This window comes from Pongo abelii, chromosome 4 (assembly GCF_028885655.2).
Source record: "Pongo abelii isolate AG06213 chromosome 4, NHGRI_mPonAbe1-v2.0_pri, whole genome shotgun sequence".
NCBI classification, from domain to species: domain Eukaryota; kingdom Metazoa; phylum Chordata; class Mammalia; order Primates; family Hominidae; genus Pongo; species Pongo abelii.
In genome coordinates, this window is record NC_071989.2 from 86645349 (window position 1) to 86670942 (window position 25594).

The window sequence follows — 25594 nt, forward strand, 5'->3', positions numbered from 1 at the left end:
TACAAACATAAGAAGTCGAAAGATGTTTAGCATTGCTCATATTTAAATACAGAACAATCAAAACAAGGACATGCCATTTTTACCTATCAGATTTAGCAAAGATAACAAAATGGGCTATTCTGGGAACCAGGGAAGATGTGGGAAACAGACACACACTGGTGTGCCGCATGCAAACTCTTGCCACCCACTTGGAGAATGTGTTGCTGTCTTTCAATCTTTCAGATGCACGTAACCCTTTCCCTAACAAGTTCACCTTTAAAAACTGGTGCTACCGACTCCCATATGTACTCAAAGATAGATGCATAAGAATTTTCACATGCACATCATTCGCAGTAATAAACAACCAAAAACCATTTAAATGTTAACGAATAGACTAACGATAGTGTAGAATATTGACAGGATGGAAAACTATGCAGCCATTAAAAGGAACAAGGCAAGTCAGTGTGTGCTGATATGGAACAATCTCCAAGATATACTGATAATTGTAAAAAGCAAGATGTCAAAAAGCCAAAAGAAAACCTATACTGACCAGTGTTTGCCTACGCATAGACTGTCTCTGGTTAGATTCAGAAGACACTATTAACAATTGTTGACTGGCCAAGGGGATTGGGGCAGGAGAGACTTTACACCGGGAACCTTTGGATACTGTTTCACTTTATAATTAATAGATAATTCGAGAAGATATATCAAGGCCTATTTCTTGGAGGCCAGAGCGCTCCTAACCCCAGAGCCTGCCTCAGCCTCTAGCTCCCACCCCCGCAGCCGCCCCGTCGCCTCTGCGCCGGACGGGGCCCCACTCACCCTTCCCGGCCGCAGACAGAGCGCGGGCGCCCGGGGGAGCCCTGCAGCGGGCAGCTCCGCAGCAGGAGGCCCCGCAGCAGCTGCGCGCCCGGACGGAGCATGACTAGGCCGAGGCCGAGGGCGCAGGCGCCTGCTCCGAGGCCAGCTGGCAGCCTGAGGCCGCGGGGCCGGCGGGGCGGCGGTCGGATCCTCCCCCGGGCTGGGGGCGGGCTCCTAGACGGCCGCGCGCCCGGGAACCCGGCGCCCACAGAGCCGCGGCACCATGGCACCTGCCGGACACCCGGGGGCCAAGAGGGTGAGTTTCCTCCCCTGGATCCTCGCGGAGCTCCTGGCCGCTGGGCTGCGAGCGACTCCGTTCACACCCCGCGGCCATCCCTAGCGAAGCCCTGGGGCCTCGGCAAAACACCTGAACCGGATGGCCCTGAGCCTCGATTTTCCCCTGTCACGGGTTGGTTAGCGTTTATGGAGCCCTTACTCGGTGCCTGGCGCTGCACAGAGTGCTGTGCTCAAGTTATCTCCTCATCTTCACAATTATCCCCATTTCACAGGTGAGGAAACTGAGGCTCGACGAGTCAGGCGACTAGCTCAGGGTCACAGGTCCAGCCCCGCGGGGAGCGAGGATCAGAAGTCTAGCTTTCGGACTCAGGTCGCGCACACATTTTTTTCCCTCAACCGACCCGCGCCCGCAGCTCTTTGGGCTAATCCGCTCCGGAACTCTTCGGACTGTCCCCTTGCGTTTTGGAAAAGTCAGCAGCCTGGCCAACCAGCCTGGACTTGCGAGTCGCCGGCTGGCCTGAAACCAGTCCTGGGCAAGGACGCCCCCAGAGCTGCGGTGCAGGGTGGAGGGTAGGTGGGATTCGCTAGCACCCCTCAACCTCCTCTCATCCGGTGGTCCCCAGCTTCTGGCCCCTTTCCTGGTCTGGTCACCAGATGTTGGCTTTATGCCCAGCCATTTCTACGTCGGCTATGTGTGGGGGTGGGAGGACGGAGTGACTAAGCAAAATTAGGAAAGGCATGAGCTTGGACGAAGGACACCCCCAGGACCCTTCAAAGAGATCCCCACCCGCTCCAGCCCTGTCATTCAGAATGGGAGGAGGGGAGGAGGGGCAGTTTATGCGTGGAAATGTGCACCACCGAGCTATTTGTACTAAAAAGTTAGAAACGACCAAGATACTCTGCAATACGGGATTCTAAATAAATTAAGGTTCATCTACTTAAGTTACTAGACAGTTAAATAACTTAGTATGAGAACCAGCTAAGTGCCTTGCCAATGTTAAGTCGCAAAAGGAAATATATCACAAACTGATCCCAACCATGTACAAACATTTATATACACACTGTAAGGAAGGACACAATAATGGTAATAGTTACACAAGATGTGGAATATTGGTTTAAAAAGCATGTTTTAGGATATTTTTTCAGGTTATAAAAGTAAAATGTGAGCATTGAAAGAAATACAGTTAATAAAAAATAATCAAAGAACATTGTGCTTTTTTCTCTCAACTTTCTCTAATGCTATGTTCATCTTTACAGTTCATTTTTTTAGACGTTTTTAAAATGCCCTGTTTTTATTCAATTTCTTTGGGGCCTCTACTGTTACAACACCAAGATTATCACACACTAATCCATGTGAATGTGTACCTGGGAGTTAGGGTGTTAATGGTAAGGAACTAATCTCACCTCTCTCCTCAGCTAGCAGGTACATTTTAAGAATTCATTTAATTGCCACAGACAAGACCTCTAATTAGGTCGTTAATCCAAAAGAGCAGTTCTGCTGGCAAATCTAGGAAAAGGGGAAGATATTTTAGACAGACTGGGTTTTTCTGGTCACCTCCTACTGTACAGTGAAGTTGATCCCCACTGAGTATGAATAGAGATGTCTTGAAGCCAGATCTTAAACCCAGAGGTCTTAGGTAGTGATATCTGCAAAAAGGAGGCATAAATGCACCCTAGAGCTCGCTGTCAGATGCAAGGCAGGTTCACTGCCAAACTGATGGGGAGGAGGGAATGAAAATATAAATGTACTGCAAAATTAATTTACAGGTTTCCTTATTTTACATGTTCCTGTCTTTATAATTCTACAGCTGACTTTAGATCATACTAATATAATGGTGAGGAACAACAGACACTGGGGCCTATGGAAGGGGGGAGGGTGGAAGGAGGGAGAGAATCAGGAAAAATAACTAATGGATACTAGGCTTAATACCTGGGTGAGGAAATAACCCGTATAGCAAACCTCCAATGATGCACGTTTACCTGTGTAACAAACCTGCACATCCTGCACATGTACCTCTGAACTTAAAAGTGAAAAAAAAAAAATCTAAAGAAGGAATCATACTGGTATAGTAATTAATTGAGGTAGTTAGAATAGCAGTGAAGGAAGGGCTAAAAGATGCTCTGATCTCAGATCTTGATAACTTAGTTATTTTGCTAATGGCTGTGTAGAAAAATGGCAAATTGGCCGGGCACAGTGGCTCACACCTGTAATCCCAGCACTTTGGGAGGTCAAGGCAGGCGGATCACCTAAGGTCAGGAGTTCGAGACCAGACTGGACAACATGGTGAAACCCTGTCTCTACTAAAAAATACAAAATTAGTTGGGCATGGTGGCATGCGCCTATAATCCCAGCTACTTGCGAGGCTGAGGCAGGAGAATTGCTTGAACCCTGGAGGTGGAGGTTGCAGTGAGCTGAGATCGCGCTACTGCACTCCAGCCTGGGTAACAAGAGTGAAACTCTGTCTCAAAAAAAAAGAAAGAAAGAAAAGAAAAGAAAAATGGCAAATTTAAAATGGTGGACAAACATCCAGATAACAAACGAAAATGTCCTCCCTTTACTTGGTTTCATGAAGATACAGTCAAAATCTATACTACAATTTTCTTAAAACCTACCTAATTGTCTGCTAAAGAGTAACATTTTTTCTTCTTCAGGACAAAAATTCTAGCATATGCAACACATCTGACATTTTCAAAACAGTCCTGTTTGTTTGCTAATTCTTGGCATAGTTTCTTAAGTGTCTACTCATTTTAGTTGTTATATGAGGTGGTAGGGATATAGACCAATAAGATATGTCACCTGCCCCCAAGCCTCTTACAGTCAAACTGAGGTGACAGGTAAGTAACCAGATACTGCTGTACAGGGGAATGCATGAATGAAGGATCTGTGAAGTTAAGCAGGACACAAAAGGGGTGTAATCACAGGTGAGACTGGGTCAGTGAGCCTGTGCTTTGGTAGCAATGGAAGACAGTTCAGAGTAGGGCTGGAGAGAAATGGAGACCATTTCAATAATCAAATGCAGTGAGGATGGTGGGGCATTTGAGAAATGTGTAATACACTTGGCATAACCCTATGATAGGTTGGATATGGCAGGTGAGAGGCTAACCTACAACATCTGAATTCTGTGCCAATGTTTTCCCTCGACAATTGTTTGATTAAATTTGATTCTTTTTTTTGTTGTTTTTTTTTTTTTGAGACAGAGTCTCGCTCTGTTGCCTAGGCTGGAATGCAGTGGTGCAATCTCAACTCACCGTAACTTCCAACTCCCAGGTTCAAGCTATTCTCCTGCCTCAGCCTCGCAAGTAGCTGGGATTACAGGCACCTGCCATCATGCCCAGTTAATTTTTGTATTTTTAGTAGAGACGGGGTTTCACCATGTTGGCCAAGCTAGTCTCAAACTCCTGACCTCAAGTGATCCGCCTGCCTCAGCCTCCCAAAGTGCTGGGATTACAGGCATGAGCCACCACGCCTGGCCTAAATTTGATTCTTAACATGGTGAACCTAATGAAGTGTATGGGATTTTCAGGAAAAGAGTTTGTACACAGTAACTGTACCTCTGACTTTCTCTTCTGTATTCCTGTGTAGCATTTATTTGTCACATTCTGCTGTGATTATTTGTCGATCTATTGGCCTTCCCCAAAGTAGCCAGACTTTGAGTTTGTGGAGGGCAGAGACCTTGTCTTATTCTGATGTTTATCCCACTTGCCCACAACTATACCTGACATGTGGAAGGTCTCAATAAATGTCTAAAATTTAAGGCCTTTTTTATATTTCAAAAGTACAAATTGAAAAGAGTGAATTGCATTTGATGCAGGGAGGAGAAAGAGATGAGAATCATAGTAAATATTAACATTTCTTCTGCATTCAGCTAAAATTCAGCTTTAGATATAAAATATGGAAAAATAACCAGAGTTGAGAGCTCTCTCTGCCAAAACAGTGTTTATGTTTAACATAGTTCACACAGCTGGGCTCCATTTGCCTGCCCTCCAAGTGCACAGTAAAAAGAAGATGCTATAGGTATAGTGACCTGGTATTTACCTCTAGTTAAACCCCTTCTGATGGACCTTCTTGCACTGCAGAGGAAAGAAAACCAACCACACTGCCAGACTCCTTTGCAGCTAGGATCTGGATAAGAACTAGCATCCCCAGTGAGATGCACCAGCATGAGTCTGGGAAGGTGGAAGCATAGCAAATGTGGCCATAGCGCAGCATTCCAGGGTCACGTGAGGGGCAGCTGAGGTCACTGGAGCAGTCTCCTTCTCCCTATGTGACAGCTGTGTCCTGAAGCCAGCAGTTCAATAGTAGCTTCTCTTAGCTGTGGCAGAGGGTGCAGCCCCAGCCAGCCAATTCAGTCATGTTTTTCTAGGGTTCATTCCTGGAAGCCCAGTGTAAATTTTTTATGTACCCATTTCTCAATATTAAACTCCTTTCTGCTTAGCCAGAGGAGTTTGTACTTCTGCAGCTAAATGAACATGGGGATAAAGCTAGAATAAGCCCCCTCTGTAGTCATGCCATTCGATGGAGATTGAGAGATCATTCAAGCCATATTTGACCTCCCATGTTTGGTTCCATACTGTTAACAGGACTGTCGTGGGAGGCTCTATGGGAAGATCCTCACGTCTGCTTTAATTTCTGGTTGCTTTTATTAGATCCAGGATTGACCCAGGTAAGGACAAAGACTCCTGTAACCAAGATCAAATTATCTTCCCTCTTATTCTTTATTGCCTTTATGGCCTTCCAGCCTCCTGGGAAAAGATTGAAGAAAATAATATATCAAGCAATATGGCCAAAATGTGTTTGGGATCTCTTTGTTCCTTGGTATCCAAGGAAGCTTGCTCCTGACACCTTGTGTGGGTCACTTTGTGTGGGGAGTAAGCAAAGGAGAAATAGCAGATGCCAGACATTAGAACAGAAGCAGTTTCTCTCCAAAATCTGTTCCCCCTCCTTCCGAAGGATTAGCGTTGGAGCTGGACACATGGGCATTCACTGGTGATACTTCCTGGCTTCCCTTGCAGCAAGGTAGAGCCATGTGGCTCAACTCTCACGCAGGAAATGTAAATGTCAATGAGATGAGTCACATCTAGGTCTGAGCTAAAAACTTTAGGATGAGCTTTGCCACACTTTGTTTCCTAATCGTTTGAGACAGAGTATGAACGTGACTCTGATCCAGTTTCCCCCATGCTGAGGAGGACAGTACCCTAGGGCTGGGTTGGCAAACACTTTCTGTAAAGGGTCAGATAGTAATTATTTTTAGCCTTGGGGGCCATCCAGTCTCAGTGGTAACTACTCAACTCTGCTACTGTAGTGGAAAAGTAGCCATTAGACAGTATGTAAATCAATGGGCAGGGTTTTACCTAAGACTGTTTTTACAAAAACAGGCGATGTGCCAGATTTGGTCTGTGGGCTGTCACGTGCTGACCCCTGCCGTAGGGAATGGCAAAGCAATAAGGTGAAAGGACTGTGCGCTTTGGTGCACACTCTGTAAAAAAGAGTCCCCCACAAACAGTGGCTTTCCTCTTACAGAGGAAAAAGAAACTACTTTTATTTAAAGCCACTGTTGTGGGGGCCTCTTTTTTACACAGCTTAGTTTTACCCTACACCCAACACGTAGGCCAGTAAGCTGCCTCTGTACCCTGCTTGATGTCTCCCTTGGATTCAGGAACTGAGGGGGTTTATGTTGATTTCATAGAACAGATAAGACTAGTTAGAAGAGGCATCTGAGGCTTTTCTCCCTGATCCATTCATTGCTTTGTGTCCAGCTATGGGCAGGCCTGAAATGAACTGGCCTATTATCAATAAAAGGTTGCATCTTCCACTAATGCAGCCTACAAAAGAGGGATCAGGATTGCTGTGGGGGTTTGGGAGGAATGGGTGGTTTGCAGTGCTCAGGGAAGACATCTCTGAAAAGGTGACACTTGACCAAAGACCAGAAAGCAGTGAGGGGATGACCCTGCAGGCACCTGGGGAGATGTGCTTTAGACCAACTGAAATGGGAAAAGTTCCCTTATGCCCCTTGCAGGGTGTGTGATGGGGGCATGGCTCACTTCTTCAGCACTCCACAGCTTAAACCCCTACGGGGAGCATGCAGGTACCCCATGGCAGCGTCTAGGGGTGAATGTTTACAGCTCCTGAAGCCCCAGTGGGAGTGTATTACAGTGTGCTCTTTCAGCTTAGCTGTCCACTGGCAGCTTGTGTTAATCAGCTCAATTAGACGCTCTGCCTTATCGAAAGGACAGAGGGCTTTCTGTATTCCGGGGTTCTTGCCAGTGTACTGGAAAAACTGGATCACACATGGGCTTGGAGAATGAGTGCAAGGTTTTATCGAATGGTGGAAGTAGCTCTCAGCAGATGGATGGGGAGCCAGAAGGGGGATGGAGTGGGAAGGCGGTCTTCCCTGGAGTCAGGCCGCTCAGCAGCCGGACTCTGCTCTGATTACCCCTGGCTGAATTCCACGTCGTCTGTGTCATTCTGCCAGCGATGGCCTGCCGGAGTCTGTGTGTTCTTCTGCCAGTGTGTTCCTCTCAATGTCCAGCTGCTTGTGTTTGTGTTTGCTAGGGTCTTGAGGTTTTTATAGGCATAGGATGGAGGTGTGGTGGGCCAGGGTGGTCTTGGAAAATGCAACATTTGGGCACAAAAACAGGAGTGCCTATCTTCACCAGGGTCTGTGGGCACAGGCCTGAGGCCTTCCTGTATCAAAAGGAAACCGCACCCCATGGCTAACTGCTCTGAATGGAACCTTTTAAATAAGGTTATGAGTGGGCTAAATAGAAAGGTGGTAAAATAGAAGGAAAAGAGGGTAGGAATTTAGAAGCTAGTCTGATTTTTTACTTACTCAGCTCTGTGATCTTGGGCAAGTCAACCATTCTGAGCCTCAGTTTCCTCATCTACACCTGAGTATAAAAACTGTCTGTCCTGCCTCACTGGCAGAGTTGTTGGGAGTGCCAAAGGATAAGACACGTGTGAACACACTGCATGACTACACAGCGTTGTGTCCACTACAGTTCTGTTCAGTGGCTGACACGAAGAAAAGTTATTTTTCTCACCTAACAAGAGGTCCAGGGGTAGCAGCCCATGGCTGCTGCAGCCACCCAAGGATGACTTAAGAAATCTGCCTCGTATGGCTGTCGGATGACTGCTGTATTCCCAGGCATCATGTTGGCATTCCAGTCAGGAAGGAGGAAAATAAACAAGAGGGAAGGGAGTGGGCGTCTATGTCAGGAAAGCAAAACTTTTCCAGAAATCCTCCACCAGCTTCCATATGTGTCTCACTGGCCAGCACTGTGTCACAGGGCTGCTCCCAGAGGCAAAGGAGCCTGGGAATATTTTGAAAGTTGAGGGCATTGTCCCCCCACACAAAAAAAGGGGAGAGAATGCACACTAGGTGGACAACTAGCTGTGTTGTCACAAACGTGTTGAAAAGCCAAAATAACTATCATGGAATCAGCGCTATAATTTGACTCAGATTAAATGTTATTGAAGAATAAATAGTCTCAGCCCTTTCATTGTACAAAATAGGTACCTGGATCAGCCAAGAAATATGGTATGCTCGATCTTTCTGAAATATTATTACAGCACATGATTTTAACAAAACTACAGCTCTAAGAACATAATACCACTTCACCTAAAATTAGAAAATGCTTTTAGGAAAAAAAAAAGAAAGTAGAGCAGAGTTTAGGTGCTTTTTTTCTCTTCTTCAGGGGATTTTGGAGCGCCTGGAGAGTGGGGAGGTTGTGATTGGAGATGGCAGCTTTCTCATTACTCTGGAGAAGAGAGGCTATGTGAAAGCTGGGCTCTGGACTCCAGAGGCAGTGATAGAACACCCAGATGCAGGTTGGTGTCCACATCCCCAAGAGTGTCTACCTGAGTGGTATTTTATTTAAATCTGATTGAGAGAAGATCAAGAAAAAAATAACAACTGTTTCAAAGGGGTGTTTTGCTTGCTAAAATTGCCAAGCTGTGGAGATAATGGCAGTATGCAGGCAGAAGTATATGGAAGAAAATGACCTCTCTCTTCCTTTCTCTCTCTCTCATACACACACCTACACACATCACATATCCACACATCCACATGCTCACACACACTCCCACACACACACACCCATGCACTCACACCCCAACCCCACGTCCACACACACCCCACATACACACCCACACACACCACAAACACACATACACACCCACACAACACACTCTCTCACACACACACCCACACACACTCTCATACACACACACATCTGCATCTTAATGTACAGGCAGTGCTAAAATAGACATCTTAATATTTGTTCCATGAATATTTACCTTGTAGATATACAGAGTTTCCTTAAAACAGCAAAATTGTTCCTGCTTCTGATTCACCCTGTTGACAATGTGCATGGTTAAGTGTAACAGTGTTTATAGTGAGGGTGATTAATGGTAGTCACAGTGTAACAGAGCACAGACAGCCAGGTTCCAGGGTTGGGAGGGCAAGGAAATCAACACAGTTTTATATCATCCTCCTGGCTGGAAAAAAAAAAAAAAAAAGAGCTAGAGGTAAAGAACTATGATGGGATTAGATAGTTACCTGAAATTAGAACTTTAATTCTCTTCTAACTCTTTTTTTGTATGTTTGTTCTCCTAAATTAAAGTGAGAAAATAAAGCCAAAGAATGAAATGGGTGTAAGAGAACACTAGCTGAGACTGGAACTTTTGATTCACTCTGATTTTATGTATATTCGCACAGCGTATCAGATAAACTTAGGGTCCTGTCTTGGTTCTTCCACTGACCAGCTGTGTGACCTTGGACAAGTCACTTGACCTCTCCAAGGATCCATATCTTCATCTGTTTCATGGGGGCACAACATGGGCTAGGTGTGAGGACTCACAAGTTAACCCGTGTGAAGTGCCCATATCATCAGTACGATGGCCATTATGATTGGTGCATCGGACACCCAGAGTTCTGTGGTAGAGCAGGACCAAGTTTTGTCCCTTTGGTGCTTAACAGGATGTTTTCATCTGGCCCAAGAAGAACTTGTTCTTAATGTTAAAAGACCTTTTTGCTAAACTGGGAAGAAAGTGCTGGAATAACAAGATTAAGGATAAGGGAGGAGGGGCGAAAGTGGTGAAGGAGAGGAAGGAATGACTTTCGGATAGCCAGGAAAAGCTTCCAGACTGCTTTCTGATGTTCCCAAACTGCTTGCTGCTGACTCTGATATGGGTGCCACCCACATGCATTCTGCTTTCTATGAGAAGCTCCTCACTTTACTTTGAGGGCTGCCAATGCTGACTATAGTAGACCAGCTATGTCCTTCACAACACAGGTATAGAATACACCTCTCTAGACCAAGAGACCAAGGGATAATTGGCCAGTCAGGCCTTAATCTCCGCATGTGACTGCACCAAGTCATTGAGGCCCATCACCAGAACAATATAAGGCATCACCAGAACAATATAAGGCATCACCAGAACAATATAAGGCATCACCAGAACAATACAAGGCTGCTCTAAACAGTACATCCTGCCTATGAATTCTACTGACCTTAATCTATAACTTTTTATCACTACTAGGTTTGAACTGAGGTATGATTGAAAGAGATGGGAGTCAGTGAGCTACTGCTGCTTTTGAAAATGATAGCTTCTGTAATATTTCTTTATTCATTTATTTCAATGTTTAAAACCCAACTACTTCGTAGTTCGTCAACTTCACATGGAATTCTTGAGAGCAGGATCAAATGTCATGCAGACTTTTACCTTTTCTGCCAGTGAGGACAATATGGAAAGCAAGGTAAATGGCAATGGCTGGGTGTGGGGGAGGGGGTCATCTATTAAAAAATAACCTCTTCATGGGAAGCTATGGAACTGATTATGTGTTACTATACTTTATTACAAAGTCCATATAAATATCTATGTATTAATTTCACATAAAGATATATACTAAATAGGCCGGGCACAGTGGCTTACACCTGTAATCCCAGCACTCTGAGAAGCCGAGGTGGACAGACCACTTGAGCCCAGGGGTTCCAGATCAGCCTGGACAACATGGTGAAACCCTGTCTCTACTGAAAATGCAAAAATTAGCTGGGTGTAGTGGCAGGTGCCAGTAATCCCAGCTATGCGGGAGGTTGAGGCATGAGAATGGCTTGAACCTGGGAGATAGCATTGAGCCGAGATCACACCACTGCACTCCAGCCTGGGTGACAGAGCGAGACCCCATCTCAGAAAAAAAAAGAAGTTAATATATACTAAATGAATTAGCTTTCTCTCCCCATTTAGGTAGAGGAGGGGTCAGGACTAGGGGTAAAATAAACCATTGGAAGGGCATGGCTGTCTTCTTGTGCTGTTTTTTAGAGAGAAAGCACTTCACAGATGCTCTTTTCACCTTCTCATTTCACACTTTTCTCTTCTGGAGACAGGGAGGCCCTAAAAAACACAACACTGGCGTAGAAATGAGAAAAAATGGGTTTGATATCCAGCATTGCCACCTATTGGCTGTGTGGCTTTGTGTAAGACACCTACCTGCATTGAGCATTGGTTTTCTCTCTGTAAAATGGAGACAACAGTAGCGCTTAAATTCATAGACCTGTTGAGAAGAGTAAGTAAGACCAAGGATGTGAAAGTATTGTGAAATATTCTGCAAATGTAAAATGTTAATACCTGTAAATGTTAATGCCCATTAATTCATTCAACCAACCAACATGTACTGAGTATCTGTTATAGTCCATTCTCTATGTTAGACTCAAAGTTGATACAAAAGCATAGACCCTATCTGGAGGCTCAAGGTCAAGTATGGGAGGCAAACAAATAGTTATTAAAATCCAGTGTGGTAAGTACAATAATGGAAATATAAGGTCATGGTAACAGAGGAGATTGTACCCAACTCTGCTGGTCTTCTCTGCTTGCATTGAAGAGAGTGGCTTATACTCATCTTACTTGTTTATTGTCCCTTTAGTTATCTTTTATATTTTACCTTCAAACTGCTAGGCTCACCATCTGAACTCTTGCTCTCTAACCTCAGTGGGAAGATGTAAATGCTGCTGCCTGTGACCTCGCCAGGGAAGTGGCTGGCAAAGGTGATGCTTTGGTAGCAGGGGGGATCTGCCAGACATCAATATACAAATACCACAAGGATGAAGCTAGAATTAAAAAACTTTTTCGACAACAGCTAGAAGTTTTTGCCTGGAAAAATGTGGACTTCTTGATTGCAGAGGTGAGGCTAGTATTAGAGGAAAAGGATTGAACCTATTTTGCAAGCATAACTGCAGAGTCTTCACATTTCATGAGGGTATTGGATGACATTCTGCCCTCATTTCTTCCATGTGGATGGTCAAAGGTTTATTTAAATGCATGGTAGTCAAGGCCAACATTCCCTCATTGGTATGCTAGGTTCTCTTGGAGCCAGAGGACAGACCCAAGAGAGGCCTGACCGTAGCCTTTTATCTTCTAAGGTCTGGGTGGCTACAGAAGCTGACTTGGGGGACTCCACAACCTAGAAGGAAGCATAGGGCACAGTGCCTCCGGGAGCACCCTCTCCAGAGGGAGAATCCACGCAGGAGGGCACTGCATGTGTGGGCTGGGGACTGAGAGAGCAAGGCCTGGAATGTGGTGGCTCTCCAGACTCGTCCAGGCCCCACCAATAATGCTCAGCACCCAGTAGTTTCCATAGCCTTCTCCATCCATGTCTTGCTCTTCTTGCCTCTCTGCTTTCGCTCAAGCTATGACATGTGAATTACATTTTGAAGAAAGAATCAGTAAGAATTGGTCATTGATTGGACATGAAGGCCCAGAACATTCTCTTTCCTCCACTTCCAAAACAAAAGTTCTCATTCCCCATTTCCCAACATAACTGCTACTGCCTGGGGTCATGCCTTCAACCCACAACTTTACTCCAAACAAGAGAATATCCCCTGGCCGGGCGCGGTAGCTCACACCTGCAATCCCAGCACTTTGGGAGGCCAAGGCAGGTGGATGGCATGAGGTCAGGAATTCAAGACTAGCCTGGTGAACAAGGTGAAAGCCCATCGCTACTAAAAATACAAAAATTAGCTGGGCATGGTGGTGGGAGCCTGTAGTCCCAACTACTCGGGAGGCTGAGGCAGGAGAATGGCTTGAACCTGGGAGGCGGAGGTTGCAGTGAGCCAAGATAGGGCACCACTGTGCTCTAGCCTGGGCGACAGAGTGAGACTCTGTCGAGAGACAGAGAGAATAGCCCCCACCATTATTCCCCCTAGTGACCCCACTGAACTCTACTGAAAACTTTGCCTCATCCACCTGCCCACGCCTGGCCAACCCCACTGGGAACAGTCATCTGCAGGGACAAGCACAAACTCCACCCTCTGTGCTTTCCAGATGGATGATGACACCACTCTGTTTGTTTAAGAACCCGTCTTTTGATTCTCTCGTAATTCCTCACACTGCTTCTGCAGAATTTGTTTCTAACTCAAGAGGGAAGAAACAGGAAGATTTCTGGCTTTTCTTTAGTTGCCTTAAGGTCAGCTTTTCAGCTGCGGCACTGAAGGGGCTTCCTGGGAAGCACCCCAGAAAATGACATGGGTTTACTAGACAGGATGTCCTGTCCACCACTGGCAAAGACAGGGAGTAGCTATTTCTCCTATGCTGTGCCTCAATCTTCTCATCCGGGGAAATGGTACTTCCCTTCCTACTTTATGGAGCACTTATGAATATCTAACTAGAAGTGAATATAAAAGCTCTTTGAAGTATAACACATGATAAGCTACTCATTGTTTCAGAGATTACCCCAGTTTTATAAGAGATGAATCTAAAATTTATTAGCAAAACTTTTCCTCCTTCAAAATTATGATTTTAAATACTCAATTACTCTGAAAACCTCTGTGTGTGTTTTCTTCTTTTTTACTAATAGGCATCATCTCACTGAATCAATGATCCCTGAATGAAAAACTATATGTTATTGTTATAGGAATGAAAATGTTTACTCAGAAAGGTATTCTTTAGTCAGTCTGATAGACACACATTCCTTAGCAAGTTTTATTACGTATATGTTTATATTCTGTTTGGTAATTTTTATAACTGTTTTGCTATATTTACCTTTACCATTCAAAATCTGCTTTATGTTTGGACCAATAGAAAAAGTGACATTTCTCTTAGTATTTTGAGCATGTTGAAGAAGCTGTGTGGGCTGTGGAAGTCTTAAAAGAATCAGATAGACCCGTGGCAGTTACCATGTGCATCAGCCCAGAGGGAGACATGCATGATATAACCCCCGGAGAATGTGCTGTGAGGCTGGTGAAGGCAGGTAATTTGGACCCATACAGTGATACACAGCTCGGTTGTTGCTTATGAAATTTAACAAAGTGTGCTTGATATTGTGAGAGCAGTTTGGAAATAGAAGAATTAACTCCAATCAGTTTTCTTATCTGTAAATTGTGGGAGGTGGAGGTGGATGGTTAACCGCTAAGGTACCTTCCAACTATTAAAAAAAAAAAAGAATAAACAAATAAATAAATAAATAAATAAATAATAAAATGTAAGTGTTATTTCTTTGCACAGGGGCTTCCATCGTTGGCGTGAACTGCCGCTTTGGGCCTGAGACCAGCTTGAAGACGATAGAGCTCATGAAGGAGGGTCTTCAGCGGGCAGGGCTGAAAGCGCACCTCATGGTGCAGCCCCTGGGGTTCCACACGCCTGACTGTGGCAAAGAGGGGTTTGTGGATCTCCCAGAATATCCCTTTGGTAAGCTCAGGTGCATAGTAGAGGTCCTTGTATTTCTTGTTGTGACAAAATCAAAATGGCTATAATAAATTGTGGCCCAGTTTTACAATAAGAGACTGCATATGACAAAACATTCAGAGTTAACCAAAAATGAGCTATCAGAAGAATGCATCATCTAAAGTTTACAGTTTTTTTAATTGGAAAAAACTGCTCATTAGCGCATCCATCATTTGAAAATGAGAACAGTAACAGAAATGCTTTTAACTATTGTGATTCAGGACTGGAGTCCAGAGCTGCCACCAGATGGGATATTCAAAAATATGCCAGAGAGGCCTACAACCAGGGGGTCAGGTACATTGGCGGGTGCTGTGGATTTGAGCCCTACCACATCAGGGCAATTGCAGAGGAGCTGGCCCCAGAAAGGGGCTTTTTGCCACCAGCTTCAGAAAAACATGGCAGCTGGGGAAGTGCTTTGGACATGCACACCAAACCCTGGGTTAGAGCAAGGTAAGCATTTTTAAATTAACATTCTTATTATTTTCCTTTAATCTCATTTTATTTATTGTTGTAAATGTCATGCATGCACATGACAAAAAGTATAGAAATGTATAAAGTGAAAAGTAAAAATTATCCCCTTCCTGATACCAGCTCCATTCCCAAAATTGTCTTTAGTCCATTCGGGCTGTTAGAACAATACCATAAACTGGGTGACTTATACACAACAGAAATTTCTTTCTCAGTTCTGGAGGCTGCAAAGTCCAAGATCAAGGTGTCAGCAGATTCAATTTCTGGTGAAGGCCTTAGAGATGATAAAGGCCATCTATAAGGAAGCAGGCATTCCTTATAGATGATACCTTCTTGCTGTGTCCTCACATGGTAGATGGGGCACCACAGCTCCCTGAGGCCTATTATCTTTTTTGTTTGTTTGTTTGTTTCTGAGATGGAGTCTGGCTCTGTTGGCCAGGCTGCAGTACAATGGCACAATCTCGGTTTACTGCAACCTCCGCCCCCCAGGTTCAAGTAATTCTCCTGCCTCAGCCTTCCGAGTAGCTGGGATTCCAGGCGACCACCACCACATCCGGCTAATTTTTGTATTTTTAGTAGAGACGGGGTTTCACTATATTACCCAGGCTGGTCTCAAACTCCTGACCTCGTAATCCACCTGCCTCGGCCTCCCAAAGTTAGAGTGGGGCCTCTTTTCTAAGGGCACTAGTCCCATTCATCAGGGCTCCACCCTCATCACCCAATCACCTCCCAGTGACTCCACCTCCTAATATCATCACATTGGTGACTAGATTTCAACGTATGCATTATGGGGACACAGACAATCAGACCATGGCACAGAGGAAACCTGTTTGTCATTTGTGTTTTGAAATCTTGTACTTCTATTTCTTTTGTCATCAGTTTTAAGTGGTTACTATTGATAATCCTTTATGAAAGCTGAGGGATTTAAATCACATAGTCTTCCCCTTTTCCCTGTTCTCCTTTTTCCAGTTTTGATTCATTACACTTTTATCTCTTCTGTTGGATATCTTTTTAAGTTAAAATTATATATTTAACCACCTGTTTCTTAGTTCATCAATATAAGGGAGGAATCTCTTGACTCCACTCTCTGTAAAATAAGAATAGATTCCCCTCTTCTTCTTTCCACCTTCCCTCTCTCATCTACCCCTTGGTGTCTTCAAGTTTTACCATACTTTACTATCATCAAGGTTTATAACCATTTTGTTCTATTCTATAGTTATAATTGTCTTTCAAGCTTTCTCTGTAGGTTGATCCTAAAAATATAAAATCAGTGAATAACATTTACAATATTACTATAATTGTTATATTAAACAAGCAGGACTCATGAGACATAATTAGAATTCACTTTTATTTTTATCTCCCTCTATCCCTTTAAACCTACTCAATGAATTCCTTCGTTTCTTCCTATTTGAAAATACTGACAAGCTCTAGAACTTCTCTGGGTGCTCTTAGGCAATGGAAAGTTCCATAATCACTTTATTTCACACATAGTCTCAGTTCAGTAATTAAAAGTGTTTAGGACTGGGCACAGTGTCTCATGCCTGTAATCTCAGCACTTTGGGAGGCCGAGGCAGGTGGATCAACTGAGGTCAGCAGTTCAAGACCAGCCTGGCCAACATGGCAAAACCTCATCTCTACTAAAAATACAAAAGTTAGCCTGGCGTGGTGGCGGGAGCCTATAATCCCAACTACTCAGGAGGCTGAGGCAGGAGAATCGCTTGAATCCAGTGGGGTGGAGGTTGCAGTGAGCCGAGATTGTGCCACTTAACTCCAGCCTGGGCGATAGAGTGAAACTCCATTTCAAAATGAACAAACAAAAAAAACCCAAAAATAAAAAATAAATAAAAGTGTTCAGGTTCATGTCAAATCAAAACTCAGAGCATATTTGAAACTTGAAGCTTCTCCCTTTGTCCAGCAACAGCCTTCCACAGACAGGAAACCAGGAGAGGCCAGCGTGCTGCTTCTCTTTCTCTGTCTTACGCTCCCAACCTTCCCTTCCCATCTTGCTACCGTGGTTTCTGGCCTCCTCAGATTCAAAGTAAGAAGAGAGAGGATGGACAAAGGAGTAAGACTGTTGTTGCTTGCCTGGCACCCTGATAGGAAGCCGGCATCCTCTGAGCCTGGCAGATCTTTGTGAGCATGCTCATGGGTCTTCAGAGGCTCCCACTGGAAACTTTTGTCTGTACTTCTCATGCCACAGACATTTTTCTGACTGTGACTTCTGCCTCAGACAGTGGCTTTTTCAACCAGGTCACTCCAGATATACTCTGATTTGGGGGTCCCATTGTCCTCCCTGGTAATTCTCTTGGGCCAGATTTTAGATAGTTCAGGCTGGCTCTCTCGCTCTCATTAGACTCAAAACAGCTTTCACCCTTTCTACAGACAAGCCCTGAGAGTGTGGTCTGACCCCAATTTAACAGCACCCCTTTTGCCCACAAGCAAAGTAGCTGGCCCGTTGTTCTCTCGTGGTCCAGATTTTCCAGGGGAGAGTCAAATGAGTCATCTGGCTGGTTCGTGGCCACCTCCTTTTAACTTCTGCGCAGTGTCTGTCTTGCAACTCCCCTTGATACCTAAAATCCATTATGCCTTGCTGTTTCCAGTCAAACTTCCAATCTAATACTCTGTTGCAGGAATAACAGAAAATTGTTGCATTTAGAAAAACGTTCACTGCAGAACAAAGTAGTATGCATGGGACCATGGATAAAGAGAAATAATCATATTTACAAAACTTGAGCTACTTGTTGGAGAATGTTCCAAGCATCAAGGTCAAATGAATTTTCTTCTCTTACATTCCTGTGGATATATTGTCTAAATCTATGCCATATTTCAATTTGCTTCATACTTGGTCTGACTTTCTTTGTATAGCCTTTGGTTTTCTAGGGATTTCTGATTAACTTCCTTTTTCATTGTTGAAAGAAAAATAACAGGGCTTCACTTTCCCTGAGGTCTTATAATTTCTAAATTATATTGTTTGTTACAGTAAATCACTTTATTATTGAAGGCATTTTTCTTGGGGCCCCAAGAAAATTACTGTTCTGTTATGGATCATTGTATTTCACACACACACACTCATACTCTCTCTCTCTCCTCTATCTCTCCATATAGATAGACAATCTTTTGTGTATGTATGTATGTGTGTATATATACATATGTATGTATATCTGTTGATATAATTCTATCCCCCTTCATCTTCTAGAACTAGTCACAATCTCTGCTGTCTTCTCTCTGTTCAGTACTCTCATGTACTTCACCCATTTTGTGCTTATTTATCCATTTCAGTGGGATTTGAAAGTCTTCATTTTTGAACTGGAAAAACTTGCCTAATGCAAATTTACTTAGGTTGTAAAAGTAGACAAGAATCACTTAGCCAAAACTTTCTTCTAGGAGATATGGATATTTACCAGAGAAGATGGTTTGTATATGTGTCATACTTTTTAAAAAGTACTAAATATAAATATAATTAAAAGGTGAGGAAAACATACTTTGGCGATGATTAAAATAGTTTAAATAAGTGAGTAATTTATTTAATTATCATCTGCTAGGAATCCTTAAAATTCATTAGCTATTAGAATTAAAACATTATTCTGTAGACCAAAGCAAGAAGACACCCTTTGTACCCTGACTCCCAAACCTACTGATATTCACAGAAATTTATGATTACACAATAAACACTAGATTTCTGACATCTCATCATCCAAAAATATTGATTTATTCATTGTTTTTAAGTAAGGTGGAAAAAACGATAAAAATATATTTATCAGAAAGGGCTGTGACCGGGGATCTTTGCACTCTTCTTCCTTTGTCTAACAACAAGAAAGAAATATTGGTAAAGTAATTCGTATTATTTACTTTTTGGAGAATTATACTTTGACTCATTACATTAAAAACTGTTCTCATATTCTTCTCATTACATTAAAATATTGATAGAGTTAGAAGGACTCTGTTAGAAATTCCAGAATAAATATAATTCATAAAAATATATGAAATTTAAGGCTGGGCGTGTTGGCTTACGCCTGTAATCCCAGTACTTTGGGAGGCCAAGGCAGACGGATCACTGGAGCTCAGGAGTTTGAGACTAGCCTGGGCAACATGGGGAGACTCTGTCTCTACTAAAAATACAAAAATTAGCCTCGTCTGGTGGTGCACGCCGGTAGTCCCAGCTACCGGCTGGGGGGCTGCGGCAGGAGGATTGCTTGAATCCAGGAGGTCTAGGCTGCAAGGAGCCAAGATTGTGCCACTGCACTCCAGCCTGGGCAACAGAGCAAGACCCTGTCTCAAAATAAAAAGTATATGAAATTGAAATACATTGTCTTTTTCTGAAAGGTGGTATGAAACCTAATGATTGTTATTGAAATGTAAGAAAGGCCCCTGGCATTAATGGATATGGACATAGTTTTCTGTCTGTATGTGAAAACAAAAGTTCTGCTTTAGCCTGATTATCCACCAAGTTTTGACTGTGTGTGTGTGTGTGTGTGTGTGTGGTTATATACATATACATACACATATACATATATGACATATTGGACTTATAGGTAAGACTTTTAATTAATTAATTATGTATATATTAAAACACAGGGCTCGAAGGGAGTATTGGGAGAATCTGCTGCCAGCTTCAGGCAGACCTTTCTGTCCTTCGCTGTCAAAGCCAGACGTCTAAGGAGTAGTGAAAGAAAACCCTGAAATAATAGAACAGAAAAAAGTTGCCCTCAAGCCCGACCTGGAACCGTTCCTCGCCTTCATCCCCACCATGCCCTGCTATCTCCAGCTGCTGAGCAGCTGAGGTGCTGCAGCCCCTTCCCTTCCAGTCCACAAGTGTGTGCGTATTGAGCTCCTGCTGTGGTTAAGCACTGCAACAGACTCTACCAGAGATACAAAGAGAAGCGAGAGAGGCACCTTGTTCTCCAAGAACTTACTGTCCAGTAATGCTGTGGTGCATTCCTTTGAAGATCAACAAGAATAGCCAAATTTGTCTTTGAGGGTGAATTTGACACTTTAAAATAATCAGAAGTCAGTGAGACCCAAAGCTAGTGAATAATTCAAGTGACTAAGCTAGATACTTGAGGATGATAGAGCAACACTAAACTAAAGCAATGAGTCTGCTTTTTTTAATGATTCATACAATGACTCCAAAGGCAATCCCAAACAAAAGATGTAAAGAATGTTTTGAGCAATGGTAGGATTATTGAAATAAATGTATAACTATCCAAAGTGATTACTTTCAAAGATGATTTTTACTTAAAAATATTAAGTCTGGCCAGGCGAAGTGACTCACACCTGTAATCCCAGCACTTTGGGAGGCCGAGGCGGGTGGATCACCTGAGGTCAGGAGTTCAAGACCAGCCTGACCAACATGGTGAAACCCTGTCTCTACCAAAATACAAAAATTAGCCGGGCATGATGGCAGGTGCCTGTAATCCCAGCTACTTGGGAGGCTGAAGCAGGAGAATCGCTTGAACCCGGGAGGCGGAGCTTGCAGTGAGCCGAGATCAGGCCATTGCATTTCAGCCTGGGTGACAGAGAGAGTGAGAATCCATCTCAAAAAAAAAAAAAAAAGATATTAGGTCCTAGAATTTTTAAAATGTGTCTTCATAATCACAGGTAGCTAGATTATAAACTATTTAAAGACAAGATCACGTGATAAGCTTATAAGCCTCTCATAATTCCCCTTGCTTAGCATTGTGTTAGACATACTAATAGGTGCACAGTGAAATACTTATTGTAGATTGTTTAAAAATAAAGTTTTAGAAAACCTTTTCAAAAGTCAGAGTTTAGGCCAGGGGCAGGGGCTCACACCTATAATCCCAGCATTTTGGGAGGCCAGGGCGGGCAGATCATTTGAGGTCAAGAGTTCAAGACCAGCCTGGCCAACATGGCAAAACCCGATCTCTACTAAATAAAATACAAAAATTATCCAGGCATGGTGGTGCATGCCTGTAATCCCAGCTACTTGGAGGCTGAGGCATGAGAATTGCTTGAACCTGGGAGGTGGAGGTTGCAGTGAGCTGAGATCGCCCCACTGCACTCCAGCCTGGGAGACAGAATTCAAATCTATTTTGGTCTAATATTTTCTTATGTTTGTGTTATTTCATGTGTGCCAGTTTCTCTTTTTCTCGCAACAATTTATCAATTTGTGGCAATAAAATTAAAAATGATTTACCTTTTATAGTGTTTGAATGTCAAAAATGTCATGAACATTCTTTGGAATAATACTAGCAAATATTTATTACTCACTATGTCCCAGGCTTTGCTCTAAAGATGATCTCATCTACATATACCCCCCAACAGGGATTCAAAATTAGATAGTGTTTAACACAGTAGTTTACAGGTAAGGAAACTGAAGTTTAATGAGGCTAGGTAACTTGCCTGAGGTCACACAATTAGTAAATGTGAAATTAGTAAATTTGGATTTGAACCCATGGGGCTGGCTCTAAAATCCATGCCCTTAGCTACTGCACTACACAGCATCTGTCATGCACACAGCTGCTGCTTTTTGTCAAAAATCTTTCCAAATTTTTCTGTTGCTGGATTCAAAGTATTTTTTATCAACTTTCCTTATTATGAATTAACTCATCAAACCTGCCATGACTGTTTCTGTAATGTTGACAACCTGGAATTTATTTGATGTAGCCACTTTACCCATAATACACAACCCCACCCTGCTGGAAATTAGAAAGTGAATCATTTACTATCATCTCAAGGCCTTTGGGGTCCTTAAGGGTGACTAATCCAAACTACCAATTAAACACCTGAATATCCTTGCCAGCATTTTCACCAGGACCATCCAGTCTCTGTTTGAACCCCTTAAATAGTAACTCACTACCTCTCAAGATCACTTACTCCTTTTTAAGAAACACTTCATTCTCTGGAGAGTTATTTCATATGTTAACTAGAAATCTATTTATTAATGACCCTCACGTGTAGACTTGGAGCACCTATAGGGCAAATTTATAATTTCTTCCATATAACTCTTTGAAATTTAAAGATAGCTGTATGGCTTTCCTATACTTACTTGTCCTCATTTCCTTCAACCAAAAGGCACAGGCTAAGATGTGCTTTGTCAAATCTACTTGTGTGACATTAGACAGTTACTTAAGCTTTATGTCTTAATTTCCTCGTCTGTAAAATGAGGGTAAAATAGAACCATCCTTATTAGGGTGCTGGGAGGATTAAATGAGATAAGTTTCTTAGAAATAGTGCATGTCGTATAATAGGCATTCATTGCACATTATATAGTATAATATTATGTTGACTTGGTTTCCAATCCCCTCATCCTCATGGTGACTCTCTTCTGGGAACACTCTGGTACCAAAGCCTCTGCTTATTTTTAGTATGTAGTCTTGAACACCACATTCCAGGGGAGGACTGTTCACACAATATCTCCTGCTTGCTTCATAGATTTTGTGGAGAGGGCAGTGCAGGACATCATGAGAATAGCAAGAGTGAAGAAGGTACATCAGGAGGGAGAGATTCTCCATGCCGAATCCCTTCCTTGGGTCTGCACCAGCACAAACGAAGGCTTTTATCTAGTTCCTGTACAGTTTAGGTGTGCTAAACTGTATAGGAGTTTGAGACCAGCCTGGATAACGTGGCAAAACTCTGTCTCTACAAAAAAATACAAAAATTACCTGGGCATGGTGGTGCATGCCTATAGTCTCAGCTAGTCAAGAGGCTGAGGCTCGAGCCCAGGAGGTCGAAGCTGCAGTGAGCTGTGATCACACCACTGCACTCCAGCCTGGGTGACAGAGCAAGACCTTGTCTCAAAAAATAAATAAATAAATAAATAAAAATAAAAATTAAGACAGAAAAAAAAAGATAAATTTTACCATATAAAAACTTTAAATGTATGAACACTCACACAAAAATACTCTAAACAAAGGCAAAGGCAAATAGGAAAACTGTGTAACAGAGGTCAGCAGCCACTCTTCCAGTAAAGGGGTCTTGAGCTGCTTTTGTTCAAACCTCCCCAAACCCAAGCAGATGTTGTGAGGGGGGCTCACCTATGTGATTGGCATTCAGAACCCCACTCCACTCTATTTTCTTGGGCTTACAGGTATTATGAGAGGACAGTGTACCCAGCTGGGACCAAGCAAAGCCTTGGGGTCAGCACTAGCATCAACACCATCAGCCGTGTTGATGGTCACTGTTTCAGGTGTAGGATATGAGATTGTGGATCAGGTGCCCCAGGAAGCACGGTGCACCTAGTGGAGATGATGTGAGGGCCAGGTTGTTGGATCTGCAGGCACTGACACAGAGCTCGGACAGCTTCTGAGCATTCATATGTTATCCCGTAACGTGGTACCTGCCAGCCCCACTTGACTCTTTCCTTCCCAAGAAGCAGGTCCTCTCCCTTATTGGGCAACTTCTGGGGATTGATGGTCAGCTCCTGTGCCCCTCCACGTGCACTTTGTACTGCCTCCTCCCCACCTCTCTCAATCCCCACAACTATGTAAGGTTTTCAGAAAAACTTTCTTGTCTTCTTCATCTGTTATTATAATAGGACATCACTCCAAAAGCAATAGGAAAGTGAAGTCCTCTTTTCTCACTGGCATCCTTATTAGCGGTGGGGAAATATTTGCCTTATATCTTTCCAGTGCTGGGAAAAAAGGGTGGGGGGGAACAGAATAACACAATGTGAGTACTAATATCCTGCCACACATATTTGCATACATTTGATAAACTAAGGGATACTTTCCTTAATCTATAAATTAGGAAATAATTACCTTAATCCATTAAATATAGAAAAAGATAAACACATTCAAAATTAGGTAAATGCACAGCAAAGTGACGAGATACCTTTTTTCACCTATCATCAACTAAGATCAAAATGTGGATAATATGTCAGTGAGGGTGCAGGGGAAAAGACCTTCTCATACATATGCTTTTTGTAGAAGCGTAATCTGGTACAAACTATTTGGAAAGCAATGTGTCCATATTTACAAAATTTAGAATTCACATGCCCTTGGATGAGCAATTTTACTTCTAGGAATATAATCTGCAATTATGTTCATATATATGCAAATATGTATGTCTGGAAACCACCTAAATATCCATCAATGACATATCAGTAAATGAATTATGGAACATCTACAGGATGTTAAAGCACGGCATCATTACAAAGAGTACATTATATCAATATGTGCTAAGATGGAAGGATCTCCTCCATATATTGTTAAATGAAAGTATGCTCCTATTGTGTGTACATAGAATATTTCAGGAAGGAATATCTCCCTCCTAGGGGAGAAAGACTGGTGATAGAAAGTGTGGTGTAGGAGGAAGACTTCCTTTTCTCTGATGCCCTTCTTTAGTGTCTACATTTGTTAATATGGTTTGGTATTACTTTTTCTACAAAATAAATTAGTTTTAAAATGTATGTCAAGATTTCTGATTCCAAGGGGAAAAATCAGATAACATGAGTTTCCTGTTGTGATACAGAATGGGAAACGCTACATTACCAATGATGTACACCAGCCAGAAGCGCCTGGGGGAATCTAATCAAGCCTTTAGATTTCACTTCCAAGTCAGTGAAATCAAGGGATATAGGAACAAGGTAAACGCCACAATCAAGTGAATCCTATATTCTACAGGCCAGCTGGCCTGGTCTTTTCCACAGGTCATTGTGTTGGAGTTGCTTATCTTTATATGACAAACCAATGCAACGCATGGTCCTGGTTGAGACAAACTGGCTATAAGAGGTCTTTTGGAAACAATTGGGCAAATTTGACTAAGGAATCAGGTTAATTTTGGCAGTGCAGGAAAATGTTCTTAACTTCTGGAAATAATACAATTTTTTAAAATGCATACTAAATGTTGATTACTATTTATAATTTACGCTAAATATTTTAGAATATAAAAAGGAGGCGTTTTTAAAAGGCAAGATTTCCACAGGTTTTGATTTGGTGGGGGGAAATTAAGGAGAAGGTAATTGTCTGCCAAAAAAAAACACAGTGCAATTAAGAAAAACTGGCTTGAACTAGCTCTTTCCAGTTCTACAGCAGATGTTTGCTGTACTGGAGTTATCAAGAAGAGCAGATGGCCCTCTGATAAACCCTGCTGTGCATAGACTCAGCAATGCAGACAGCAAATAGCTGGCATGGAAACCAACTGAAAGGGATCGAAGAGACTTGTTGAAACTAGGGGCGAGGGTCAGCCGGAAAAACAATTGCTGCTTTGCAATGATCACGGCCATGATTTGATACTTTATGCAAAATCGTAAACAAAGTTAAGCAACTCACTTTGGCTGTACAGTCAGCTGCCTTGAAGGTGAGCACGTATTTTATTTAATCAGTAATGAAAATCCTGAAAAGAGTTGTAGAAGGGTGCAATTTTGCCTCA

At 42.9% G+C, this 25594-nt stretch overlaps 2 protein-coding genes across 10 annotated transcripts in view; one reads left to right on the plus strand and one right to left on the minus strand.

Annotated features, from left to right (window-relative positions):
• Nucleotides 1-25594, minus strand: part of DMGDH (dimethylglycine dehydrogenase) — a 124675-nt gene that overhangs the window by 71789 nt on the left and 27292 nt on the right. For 3 of the 7 annotated variants that reach the window (XM_063724444.1, XM_063724446.1, XM_024246893.3), the window contains exon 1: nucleotides 802-979. Coding sequence is in view for 5 of the 7 variants with exons in the window: in XM_024246893.3 (XP_024102661.3) it covers nucleotides 802-902 (101 nt within the window). In the remaining 2 variants the exon portion in view is untranslated. Of the gene's footprint in view, nucleotides 1-801; nucleotides 1173-11566; nucleotides 11631-25594 lie in introns of those variants that run through there. The other 4 variants (XM_063724443.1, XM_002815686.6, XM_063724445.1 and 1 more) reach the window with 4 other exon arrangements.
• On the plus strand, nucleotides 930-24632 carry BHMT2 (betaine--homocysteine S-methyltransferase 2). 3 transcript variants are annotated; one of them, XM_063723946.1, is made up of 8 exons: nucleotides 930-1096; nucleotides 8773-8905; nucleotides 10744-10835; nucleotides 12066-12257; nucleotides 14174-14321; nucleotides 14576-14758; nucleotides 15016-15244; nucleotides 22658-24632. In XM_063723946.1, the coding sequence occupies exons 1-8, from the start codon at nucleotides 1064-1066 to the stop codon at nucleotides 22803-22805; spliced, it is 1158 nt and encodes a 385-aa protein (XP_063580016.1). In that variant the 5' UTR covers nucleotides 930-1063; the 3' UTR covers nucleotides 22806-24632.